At 33.0% G+C, this 13,514-nt stretch overlaps 1 protein-coding gene and 1 non-coding gene across 2 annotated transcripts; one reads left to right on the top strand and one right to left on the bottom strand.

Moving 5' to 3' along the window:
- Positions 1-5,411: 5,411 nt before the first annotated feature.
- On the bottom strand, positions 5,412-5,483 carry TRNAQ-CUG (transfer RNA glutamine (anticodon CUG)). Its single transcript has one exon. It is a non-coding gene; the product is annotated as a tRNA-Gln (tRNA).
- A 1,162-nt stretch (positions 5,484-6,645) lies between these two features.
- Positions 6,646-13,019, top strand: LOC140862150 (CLP protease regulatory subunit CLPX1, mitochondrial-like). The gene is made up of 15 exons (XM_073265150.1): positions 6,646-7,661; positions 7,907-7,965; positions 8,834-8,934; positions 9,474-9,553; positions 9,829-9,879; positions 10,484-10,558; positions 10,660-10,737; positions 11,047-11,103; positions 11,273-11,343; positions 11,431-11,530; positions 11,649-11,753; positions 11,851-11,913; positions 12,067-12,189; positions 12,502-12,657; positions 12,754-13,019. Exons 1-15 carry the CDS (start codon positions 7,125-7,127, stop codon positions 12,820-12,822), a joined length of 1,725 nt encoding a protein of 574 aa, XP_073121251.1. The 5' UTR covers positions 6,646-7,124; the 3' UTR covers positions 12,823-13,019.
- The last annotated feature ends 495 nt before the right edge of the window (positions 13,020-13,514 follow it).

The following is a 13,514-nucleotide window of genomic DNA, read 5'->3' as shown; positions in this document are numbered from 1 at the left end:
ACTCATGCGGGCCAGGAGTATCTATTTCTTAACCACCCTAGACTAAGTGGGGATTTAATATTTTAGCCACATAAAATACCATAAGTGGGATAAATACAGTTTAACCACATGAATTCACTATTGGTGGGGACATAACAGTTATACCACATATAATACCTTTGGTGGAGCACATAACACTTTAACCATATGTAAGACTTTTGGTAGAGCACATAACAGTTTAACCACATGTAAGACTTTTGGTGGATACCGTTCAAAGTTTATACTCTTGTGGGTTAGGAGTATTGGTGAAATACTCATCCTCTTTCTTGAAAATTTCTGTTTCTATTGGTCTGTGATACTCTTGAGTTGGATGCCCTTCCGCTCCATTTGTAGTTATGCTAAACTCCATGTCACGAGCTCGAGTAGCTAATTCTTCAAATGTCTTTGGCTGGATTCCTTGAAGGATATACCGAAGTCCCTAATGCATACCTTGGATGCACATCTCAATTGCAGAAGATTCAGACAATTGATCTTTGTAGTTAAGACTCAAATTTCTCCATCGATTGATAAAGTCAATGAAAGTCTCTTCTTTCCATTGTCGTGAGTTTGTTAGCTCAATCATGCTAACTACTCATCGAGTACTGTAGAAGCTATTGAGAATTTTTTGTTCTAGTTGTTTCCAACTATCAATTGAACATGGCTCTAGATCAGTGTACCAATCAAATGCGTTCCCTTTTAGTGAACTGACAAATTGCTTGACTAGGTAATCTTCGTATCTCCCAGCATTGTTACACGTTTCAATGAAACGAGCCACATGTTGCTTTGGATTTCTTTTGTCATCAAATTGTTGAAACTTTGGAGGTTATTAGCCATTCGGCATTCTTAAGTTATCAATTCTTTGTGAATATGGCTTGGCATAGGTGAGAGATGGCTTTGAGCATCCATCGAATTTTCTTTGATAGTACCCATGATGAAGTTTTTTAACTGGTCCATGGAAACTGACCCATCAGATGAAAAATGTAAGTCTTTAGTTTGTTCATTTTGTTTTTTCTTCAATGATGACTCAGTTCCATCATTAGTTTCATCTTCTTTGTTCATGTAACTTGTATTAGTATGGTTTATCTTGTTCATCAACTTCATAATTTGGGAATCCTGTTCTTGAACATGTCTCGAGAGTCCCTCAATGGCCTTTGTCAAATTTGTTATTTGATCTTCTAAAGTTGTGGCATTTGTCACCTTCACGCTTTCTATGTGAGAGTTCTGATGAGTCTCAAGAAAATGGGTTTGCTCAGAAGATTTGTGGATGCAATTTCTAAATAATCCCTTGATTTTCCTCTTCAATGACAATTTCTTTACGGATTTGAATTTCTTGAATATTTGATCTTATTAGAAGACGACATGTCTTGAGATTTGTTTTGATGTCTTGAGAAAGTTAATTCGATGGGTTAACACCTTGATATCGAATTAAACTTCAAAATTTGGGAAGAACGCGATGAACTCCTTGAAATCGCGCCTTGAAATTTGTTATCTTGAATTTGATGAAGAACACGATCTTCTTGAATTTGATTTATTTGTTGAAGAACATGAACTTCTTGAATTTGATGAAGAACACGATCTTCTTGAATTTGATTTGTTTGATGAAGAACAGGAACTTCTTGAATTTGATGAAGAACGCGATCTTCTTGAATTTGATTTGTTTGATAAAGAACAAGAACTTCTTGAATTTGATGAAAAACACGATCTTCTTGAATTTGATTTGTTTGATGAAGAACACGATCTTCTTGAATTTGAATGAATTTAAATATATTTGAAGAAGAACGCAATTAATCCCTTGAATCACGCCTTGATCTTCTCGAATTTGATGAACTTGAAGAAGAACGTCTTGAATTGCGTCTTGAACTTCTTGAATGTGACTTGAGAGAAAAACTCTTGAATTCTTCTACTCCTTTGCTTCAGTCTTCTGTGTTGTGTTTTCTTTTTGGTCATCTGCTCCCTATTTATAGCTGAAGGATGCAGATTTCTACCATTTTTATTTGATGAGGTGTCACAATTTGATTGGCTCCTCCTAATTTATTTGGTGATTATCTTCCATTAATCACAAGATTTGATTTTAAATACTAAAAATATTAGTATTTTCTTGTATTTGATGCAAGATTTGATCTCACATACTAAAAATATTAGTATTCTCTTCCAATTTGTGCAAGATGCAATCTTGATTTAAAAATATTGGTTTGATCACAAAATATATTAAAATATCAATTAATTAACTATTTATTTTTTAGGAATTTAATCTTTTCAAAATTAGCTAATTGTTTTATTAATATTTAATTATTTCGTACTTGCCATATTTGAAGGTTGACAAATTTAATTGTCTACAGTTGGTCCTGATATGTATATTGGACAGTGACAGATAGATTGTTTTATCATTAATACTTTTAACTCATCTCTAATATTATTGTTATGAACTATGCACGCATATGAATGTGTAGACACATTTTTTTTTTAGATTCAAAACTGTAAGAGTGAAAAAAGGGAAAAAGAAAGTATAATGAAGATTTAATGTTTGATGAGGGGATAATGCATTAAAATGTTCCTCTTGTTTCTGTGATTTTTCATTTATGTCCCTTGAATCTTTTTTATGTCATTTATATCCCTTATCCGCACATTTCTTTCCACATACGTCCATGCCGTAAAGTAATCTGTTAATTTTAACGGGTCATGCATTTGAGGAACATAAATGACACAAAAAAGATTCCTTCTTAAAATATACTTTCTTAAAATATATTATTTCCTACATTTAAAATTTCACAATTTAGTTTTAGTTATATATATATATAAATTTTTAGTTTCCCAACCAATGATGTCCAACTCATCCCCGACAACTAAAACCCGGTAGTGGATTTTAGTGATACGAATTTTTTTAAAAAAAAACAACTAAAACCCGGTAGTAAGTTTTAGTGGTCGGGGACGAGTTGGGCAGGAATAGTTGGGCATCTGAAAATTACTCTATATATATATATATATATATATATATATAATATTAGGTTTTGAACTTTGTTAAAAATAATATTTAAAATTATTTTAATTTATTTTTTTGTTTAAATATATATATATATATATATATATATATTATATTTTATGTTTTGATTTTATATATTATTTAGATATTAAATTCGATAAATATATATATATTTAAAATTTTTAAAATTTAAAATATAACAATTAATATATTATAAACTTACAAAAAATTAATATATTATACTATCATTTTAAACAATATAACAGTATTTAGTTCCGATCATCCGATTATATTTTTTGGACCAGTTGAATCTTTTTAAAAAATTTACCAGTTCAATAATCCATCTGGTTATTAAAATATTGATGCACATAATTTTTTTTATTTTAGTTGAGTATCATAAGGGGTACATAAGGTGATTATATGCTATATTGAAAAAAAACATTTCCAATACATTGATAAAAAAAACAGTTTTCACTGAATTACTAATAAAATCTTCTTATTATCTCTCATGATTTTTCTCATAGTGTAGAATCACCCCGGCACCACACGATCCATACACAGACAAATTTGGATGTCAGCATTTAATTTAACTGCGATCTATATCAATTCACCTTCCACAATGAATAATAATAATTTCTTGAATTAGACTTCAGATATCTGATTCTAGATCTATATATATTTATGTCGAATCCGACCTTTCCTATTATGAAGAAGCAAATGCTTCGTTCATTGAACGATTTTTGGTCTTCTTATGTACTCCTTATGATATTCAACTAAAAGAAAAAAAAAATTATGTGCATCAATATTTAAATAATCAGATGGATAATCGAGCTGGTAAATTTTTAAAAAAGATTCAACTGGTTCAAAAAATACAATCGGATGATCGGAACTAAATACTGTTATATTATTTAAAATGATAGTATAATATATTAATTATTTTTTAAGTTTATAATATATTAATTTTTATATTTCAAATTATAAAAATTTTAAATATATTTATTTATCGAATTAAAAATATAAATAATATATATAATCAAAAAATAAAATATAATATATATATATATTTAAACTAAAAATAAATTAAAATAAGTTTAAATATTATTTTTAACAAAGTTCAAAACCTAATATTATATATATATATATAAATAAAACTAAATTGTGAAGTTTTAAATGTAAGAAATAATATATTTTAATTAGGGATATTTTAAGAAAGAATCTTTTTTGTGTCATTTATGTCTCTCAAACGCATGACCTGTTACACTTAACAGGTTATTTGATGGTAGAGACGTTTTTTTGGAAATAAATGTGCGGATAAAAGATATAGATGACACAAAAAAGATTCGAGAGACATAAATGAGAAATCACGGAAACAAGAGGGATATTTTAATGCATTATCTCTTTGATGAGTAAACAGAAATGTGCACCTTGTAAAGGTGGTTCGTCTGTCGATCCTGTCTTCAATGTTTTGAAAATTTAATGAAGAAATCATGAAGCTGTGGAAGGCATTCACCTGCGGCAAAATCAAATTAAACCAATAGATAGTATGTATAGATTTATTGAATTTTTGGTTTGATCTCACCTGATGTGGTCCGTCTTCTGCCATTGTCGAGAAATCATATGTATTCGAACGTTCAATTTAGTGGACGGAAAATTTTATTGGCATCAACTGATGAACCTGCGAGTTTTGAAATGAAGGATTTGTCACAAATAAATTTTTTTTGGTTGAAGTGGGAGGTAAAAACCTGTCTATGGTTATGACTTCTTCTCCATCTCACCCACGATGGGTGAAGAGGTGGGTCACGATTTTAATTTCACGGAATGAGGGATTTTTCTCCAATGATTTTGCCCATATAACAAATGGACGGGCCTTACTTAAGGGAGGTATTTTGTAATTTTTTTATTGATTTGGTCATATCAAATTATATGGGTCATACCAAACATACCAAACAGTTAGTATAGTATCTTGACTCTTATTAAATGGAAAGAAATAAATGTAAAGAGATAGATTGTACAAACCATTATATGTATGGGAAGTTCTATGCTACCCCAAAGGGCACTGCCCTGGGATGGCGTAGCAGAGTATGATTGGTTAAAATAAGTGTGTTCCAGGTAGGGCCCACTGATTTTAACCAATCACGAGTTGCCACGCCACTCTAGGGGCAGTGCCCTTGGGGTGACATAGAACTTCCCCATATGTATATATAGAGACACTAGTTTAAATTAAAACTAGCATTAGTGAAATTCTCGTATAAAAATTCTTGGAATATTTTTATCTAAATTTGGTGGAATTGTGATATTCAGATATTATAATTATATATATATATATATTATAATTAATTAATAGGCGACAATTTTCAAGTCCGAGAAAAAAAAAAAAAAGAAGAAGAAGAAGGGGACTTAAAAAGTGTTAAAGAGGTTCCACCGAGATTTGAACTCGGGTTACTGGATTCAGAGTCCAATGTCCTCACCACTAGACCATGGAACCATTTGTTGTGAGGATGTATTATTTTTATAATTTAATAATATGTTAATAATAATAAAGGCTCATTTAATCAAAACCACATTTTGATTCCCCTTGTTGCAAATTGATTAAATTAATTCAATATTAAATATTCTAAAACATTTTTATGTCGATAAAATTCTATTAACTAGGATGTTAACATCTCTATATATTAAATTGTCCATACTCTGAAAAACAATTATCATGTCATTTTTATTTCACGAAAAAATTACAAGAAACCACAGAAAAAAACATAAAAATAACGAGATTCTTTTTTAAATGTAATTTTTATTCTATAAAAAAATAGCTTTTGAAAAATCTATACAGTCAAAGCAGATCTAGACTGCCCATTTTATTAGTCCCTCCATATTAACTATTAAGCATATACATCGCATATAGATTACGTATGTACAAATAAATATATCAAAATGTACTAGGTTAGTCAGATTAATCTAACTTATCATGATAAAAAGAAGGTAGGCTGAGTTAAGTTTTTGTGAGCAACATTTCAACAAGATTGCACGAGAATATCAAATAATGTAGAAATTATCGATAAAGAGAAAGAGCGAAAGGAAGGAGAAAAACATGATGGACAAAATGATATAATGATGAAATGGTCGATATATTTTGAACAATTTTACATTATTTATTTAGTTTTTTAAACTTTGTAAAACTTTATTCACTGGAAACTTCATCCGCGCTTAATTTCTATTGCTAATGAAGTTAATTTTTAAACTATTTGACTAAATATAGTGGATATTATATGCCCCAGAGCATACCCCAAATATTTCAATGATAAATATACTCCACACGAGGATCGAACCCGCAACGTTGAAGAATTTCTAACTTATGAATTAGCGGGTCAACCTTCACCATCTAATTCATAGCGAGTTGTGACGGATCGACCGTCGAGTTGATCCGTAACAAAAAACTTCAAGAAAAAATTTGTAACATTTAATTAATTTACTAATCATGTGATGATCTCAAATGCCAAAAAAAATTGGCGGGATCCCATTCGGGCAATGGCCATTGGGACAGCATAGACAAAAGGATTTGTCACGATTAACACATTTGCTGGTGCTTATTATTAGAAGAACTTGTCACAGATTGGTAAAAGAAAAAAAAAATCGTCCCTTATCATATATTTCGTAAAACGACACCGTTTAAGGCAGCGAAAACATTCTTGAACAATGTGTCATCTTCCTTGATTTGTAATTTTCCAGCAAAAGTTTCCAACTGATATTAAGCAATTCCCTCAATCCACTAAAAATCAATGCCCCTTTGCTTCCTCAAGTTTGTTTCTTCAACCCAAAAAGTCCAATCTTTCCCATGCTGTTTCTACAATTTACCTGCCCGATTTCCCAAATTCTAGTTATCTGATTGGATTCCAATCCAATTTATCCCCCTTCTATTTTATTTAAACTTGTGCTCGAATTTTCACTCTTGAGTCTCGTTATTATCTTCAGTTTCCTTTCTAATATATCCGGTCCCTAATTTTAGAAACCTAATTGTAATCCCCTTCAAAATTTCAACCGTTTTATATGTGTGGATTTCCTCTCCAGACCTGAAAAATCATTTATTTACAAGTTTTAGTTTCACCTCTTTGTTATACTTGAAGGTTCTGCAATGGCAGCCGCTGCTTTGAGGTCGAAATCATCGAGAGACACGGCTTCTGTTGCTGCCTCGCAGTTCAGACACTTCATTCAAAACCATATGCACGCGGGTCGGGTCAACCATTTCCAGAGGAGCTCCAGATATGGTTGCAAGTATCACAATAGTCATAATTTTCTCTCAGCCTCGCTCTTTAATTTCTCCTCCTTCAAACCCATTTCGTTACGTGGTGAATATGTGGACAGTGGCAATAATTTCACGAAATTTCATAGGAATAGGAGGAAAACTGAGATTATTAGCTCTCAGGGGGATCCACCTGAGGTCTGGCAGCCACCTGGGGCTGGAAGGGACGGGATTGTGGTGAGGCCGGGTGTAAAATTTATCCAGGTGACTGATAGAGACGGGCCGAATTCCGGCTCCGGTGGAGGGTTCGGGTCAGAAAGTAAAGATGAGTGCTGGGGAGGATCCAGTTTGGGGCCAAATTTCCCAACTCCGAAGGAGATATGTAGAGGACTTGACAAGTTTGTAATTGGACAAGAAAGAGCTAAAAAGGTTTTTTTTTTTTTTTTTTTTGGGTTTTAAATTAGTTATAAGCTCTGTTATATCACAACCTTATTCATTTTTTGAATTTGAGGATTACTTGCTTGATTGATATCTTGAAACATGTGTTGTGTATAAAATGGAGGGGGCGAATTGGAGGTGGTAACAAGATTTACTTTTAAATGTTAAAACTTGCGACTTGCAAATATTTGATTAGATACTTTAACTCGGTTAAAAAAATTATTATGTGGATGCAGGTTCTTTCTGTAGCAGTTTATAATCATTACAAGAGAATATACAGTGATTCTTTGCAAAGGTGATTCTTCTTGATATCCAGCTTCATTTGACCCACTCTTGTGAAGTTTATAGTCTAAGAGCCAGAAGCTGTAACTTTAAAGAAGTGCTTAAGGTAGTGTTTGGGAGCTTCTAGGAAGCACCCCCAAATTTTGCAAAAGCTGAGAAGTGCATCTTAAAGTAGAAACTTTCCCATATTTTGTAAAGTAAGTTAACTTTTTAAAAAGTGCTTTTATTAAAAAAAAAATAGAAACTATTTTAGTGTTTGGATAAAAGTTGAAAAATGTTTTTTATTTTATTTATTTTTAAATGTATTTAGAAGCAATGGTCCAAATTCTAGCTTCTAAGTGGTTTTTTTTAAATGGTTTTTGTAAACAAATGTTGCAATTTTTAAGAAAAATGTTTCTTTCTTTTCTTTTTTTTTTAGAATAATGCTAAAGGTACAATAAATATCGTGAACAACGATATTTACAATAATAATATCGTGAGATTTAGTTATTTTATCGTGAGATTTTTTATTTAATGTATCTTGAGATTTTGATAAATTAAATTCTTGTATTGAATTTTTTTGTGTTGTAAGATTGGTGTACAAATTTTGTTGTACTTGTAGCTTCACCCTTTTTTTTAAAATGCTTAATCTCCTGGCTTCTCTAACCAAACGAGGTTTAATTCTTCTGGGTTTTAAGATTAAGTTATCTTAATCAAAAAGCTTGATTTATCTCCTGTCTATATAGGTTAGCTGATTTTGAGGTTATGGGGTTAGAAAGTTCTGAAATGGCTGCTGTTTGTTGTTTTTATAGTTCTTAACTGTGCTTATTCTGTTGTTTTTGCTTTAAAATTTAACTTAAAAGTGAATATATCTAATGTTGGTGTTATACCTTGAAAGTTAGGTCTGCAGGGAGTACAGATGGTGATAAATCCAATGGTACAGATAACGAAATTGTGGAGCTTGAGAAAAGCAACATTCTTCTAATGGGGCCAACAGGTTCAGGTAATTTATTCAGTGTTTGATTTGTTTACGAGGTTTTATTTGTGTATACATATGTCTGTATTTAGGCATATAATAATCCATGTCAGTGTGTGGACAGTGAACTTGTGGCAAAAGTTTATGAGAAGCATTAGCTTTTATGAGTGATTATACTTTGAAACTTTGTTTTGTTTAATGTAGTTGACCTTAGATTTGTGTATCATATCTGGGATCATTTCAATTTATGGTCAATGTCATCCATTTATGATTCAGAGTTCAGACTACTTGATTCAGTTTCTTTTTGGCATGCCCAGTTTTATCCTTGATATAGTCTCATAAGGAGGAGTTATTTAAAAGTATATGTGTTAGGGCTTCAGCCTCCTTTAATCATTTAGTTGCTGTTTTCTTGGTTTTTTGAATTTCTATTTCATTTGATCAACGAATGTTTGAGGCATAGAAAAATTTTCTCGTCAGTTGCATAATTTTGGATTCATGTTGAACAATGTCTTTCTCTTCCAGTAATATCAGTTCACTGTGTGCTTTTAAAATCATTTTAAGGACAGGGAAGACGCTACTTGCCAAAACTTTGGCGCGGTTGGTGAATGTTCCCTTTGTAATTGCTGATGCAACTACGCTTACTCAGGTAAGATGTTTTAACTTTTAATTGCATATCACAATATTATTTTGACATTCTCCTGTTTATTGAACCTATTTGTTGTGCTTGCTTATCGGGTGTTTACGGCCCAGACCATAGTCTGTCATAATATCTGTGGGAGCAGATCAGTTGGAATTCTTTTTTCTTTATCAACGAGGTTTCTCAGCATAAACAAACCAATTTCAACAAATGCTGCACTGGCATCACTGAATTTTATAACATCATTGTTCTGTTGCTTTATTCTAATAAATCTCATTTTGCAGGCAGGATATGTTGGGGAGGATGTGGAGTCTATTCTATACAAGCTTCTGACGGTAAGCTGCTTGTTGTTTTCTTTCATAGTTGGAGTGGACTCTTATTCTGTATGATATAAATTAAATGTGATGAATTTCTAGCTAGCAGCTTTGCTGTTTTGTATCTGTATGTGTTTTTTGGGTATATAAGATTCTTATATGTAATGGCGAATCTGTAATGCATTGCAGTTGGTGACCAGCATCTGGTTGTCAGCTTAATTATTTCCCTGCATTTGTTGATTAGAAAATCAGAAAATGATATCATTTGGTTCGATTTTTACGCTTTTATATTTTCGCTCAGTGGGGTTGTCGTAAATCATGGATTTTCTGACATCGTTTGATTATTTAATATTGCATATTTCCACTCAGTGAGACATTGGACTTGATGGTATTCATATTACGAATTTCATACAGAATTTTTAAGAACACTGATGAAGAATAAATTCGAATGAACCATTGCGAAGACTTTCTTTATTTATTCTGATTATCATTTGAGCCATTTGTTCACATTTGCTAAAATTTGTGTTTGTGAAATTCTAGTGCACAATTAGATTGTTAACTACATCACTTACAATTCTATAAATTTATCATGGGATGTGATGTTACCCATGGTTCCCCGATTCAGGTTGCAGACTATAATGTAGCAGCCGCGCAGCAAGGCATAGTTTATATTGACGAAGTTGACAAGATCACCAAAAAGGTTCTAGACTATTGCTGCCAAATTATTCATCAATCTACATATGCTAAGCCTGCTGATGCTGAATTTTATGCATTGTTTCCTGTTCTTTCTTGACTCTATAGGCTGAGAGCGTCAACATTAGTCGTGACGTGTCTGGGGAAGGTGTCCAGCAAGCACTATTGAAAATGCTGGAGGGAACTGTAAGTGCTTTGATTTACTTGGCCTCGCCCCTTTGATGAACCTGAAGTAGTCTAATGGTGATTTCTGATCTACGTGACAACTTTTATCTCCCAAGACAAAGAAATGCAATTTATTTTCCCAAAATACTTCCTAAACATATCTCCGAAGTTTTACGGTTCAAACTCTGAAAACAATACCAAACAAGTCCAGAGTGTTTTAATCTTAACCTGATTTAGGTAGTGTTTGCAACTTCTAAAAATAAATGATTTTGGATTTTTCCTTCACAATTTCCAATCTTGATTCTGATTAATGAATTCTTTTAAAATCAGGTGGTCAATGTTCCAGAGAAAGGCGCTCGAAAGCATCCAAGAGGTGAAAACATTCAGGTATGTTTTCGATAGTAAACAACCTTTCTTGGTGTTTTATGCCTTCAACCAGAACAGCATACCATTTGGAAGAATGATTTGAATAAAATACGGTACTCTAAGAATGGACTAATTGCTGCGTGATTTGTGAAATGGAGGCTTAGTACAGCAATAAATTTTGTATTTGCAGATTGACACGAAAGACATTCTCTTCATATGCGGAGGTGCTTTTATTGACTTGGAAAAAACAATCTCAGAGAGGTCATATTACCGTATTAATCCAAATACCATGAATGCTGTTACCTCTTGTTTTGGATTGGAACCTAAAAATTTTTGACGTATTTGCAGACGTCATGATTCTTCCATTGGCTTTGGTGCCCCCGTACGTGCAAACATGAGAACTGGCAGTCTAACAAGTGCTGCTGTGACATCATCATTACTCGAAACTGTAAGCTGGATAGCATCTTTCTCTCATTATAGATTCCCACTGTAAGCTAGATGTATTTCCTATGATGCATGGTTATTATTATTATTTTTTTGTTTTGTTTTGTTTTGTTTTTTTTAAGGCTGAAAGTAGTGATCTAATAGCGTACGGGCTAATACCCGAGTTCGTTGGACGATTTCCTATCCTTGTTAACTTGGCCGCACTTACTGAGGATCAGCTAGTTCAGGTAATGCGCGAATTATGAATCATGCTCCGTTTTTTTTGTGTTCACTTCTCTATTTCAAGTGACACTACTTACACGATGCTCGTAAATTTGTTTTTAGGTTTTAACTGAGCCTAAAAATGCCCTAGGAAAGCAGTACAAGAAGATGTTCCAAATGAATGAAGTGAGTTTTCGTTACCTTTCCATAAATTGATCATTGTCTGTGGAAACAGATCCAGCGTAATCAAAATCCCTCTTCTTGTTTTTCTCAGATGAGTAGTAGTATCATATCATATCTGAAATTTCTCACGTTGTAAACTGTGTTCTTGTTTATTAGGTGAAATTACATTTCACAGAAGAGGCATTGAGATTAATCGCTAGGAAAGCAATAACAAAGAACACAGGAGCTCGGGGTTTGCGTTCTATGCTCGAAAACATATTGATGGATGCTATGTACGAGGTTTGTTAGCCAAGTTTCTGTAAATATGTGACGCCTAATGTCAATACCTAGGGACATATTTACTGGGGTGAGGTCTGAGGGGACAATTCTCCCCTTCAAAGAAAAAAAATATTAAAATTTTATTTGTGATTTTTCTAAAAGACAAGATTTATCCCCCAAACTGCACCTCCCTCATTATCTCCTCCGGGGAATATGTAGATCAACCCCTATGCATATCTTACTATATAGGATATGCCTCTTGCCCTTTACATGTTTTTTTCTGTTCCAATCTGTTTACATGAAATAATGAAACAAGAAGGATTTATCTTTCAGATTCCTGATATAAGAACAGGGGATGATGTAATAGAGTCAGTTGTAGTGGATGAGGAGTCAGTTGGATACGAGGGTCGTGTAAACGGTGCCAAGATCCTTTATGGCAAGGGGGCATTGAACCGTTATCTTTCACAACACAAGATTAAAGTTTCAGAGGTTCGTACGAGTAAAAGGGTTTCATTTTATGCCTTCATATTTCGATCTATGTTGACATGATGAACCGACAATTTTTTTTTTAAAACTACACTACAGACACTTGCTGAAGGTTCCGAAGGAGAACCTGAGATTGAGCCGGAGCTTCCATCTATTGTTGCTCTGTAAACTCTGATTACGTTTATCGATTTACGTGTACAGTATGAAAATGGAGTTGATTTAGAGGCTCAGTTGATGCAAATTTGTTGTAATTTATGGTTCTTCTATCAATGGATATGTTGCCATCTTCCCCGAACACCCTTTTCTGTTGCTCCTGCGTTGGGTCCTATCTCCTAAATCGAGAAACTAATTACATCTTAATTTTTTAGAAATTCAAATATTTGGAGTTGACCTTGCTTTAATGTTGTGCTTCGTAGTCCCTCCATGTTATGAGATTCCATCAAGGAAAATGCAGAAGCCAGAGATGGGTCTTCTGTCAACAGGTGAGCTTGCATAATCTGCGTCAGTATAAATATCAAGAACATATCAAGAACGAATCCACTCTTGTAGGTTGTGTTTGGATCTAAGGATTTGAAGTCGTGAATTCAAATCCCGTTTGATTGTTTGGATGAATTTGTGTTTGTTGGATTGAAATCCGTCCCTTGCTAATTTACGTAGATATAATGTTATTTACGGTGGATTGGAAATCCATCCAATAACAACCTTTTGTGAATCCGATACCGTAAATGCGATATCTGGATGAGTATGGTCTTCGCGATATCTGGATTAGTGTTTTGCCACGGGCAATTCTTGTGAGTGGGAGTTAAATTCAAGCTGGTGTAGCTTGTTGGCCACTTTCTCTTCTTTGTATAGTTTTCATA

Source organism: Henckelia pumila, chromosome 4 (assembly GCF_033568475.1).
Source record: "Henckelia pumila isolate YLH828 chromosome 4, ASM3356847v2, whole genome shotgun sequence".
Taxonomy (NCBI): Eukaryota; Viridiplantae; Streptophyta; class Magnoliopsida; order Lamiales; family Gesneriaceae; genus Henckelia; species Henckelia pumila.
Note: the sequence above shows the minus strand (reverse complement) of the source record. Positions and strands in the feature narration are given on the sequence as shown.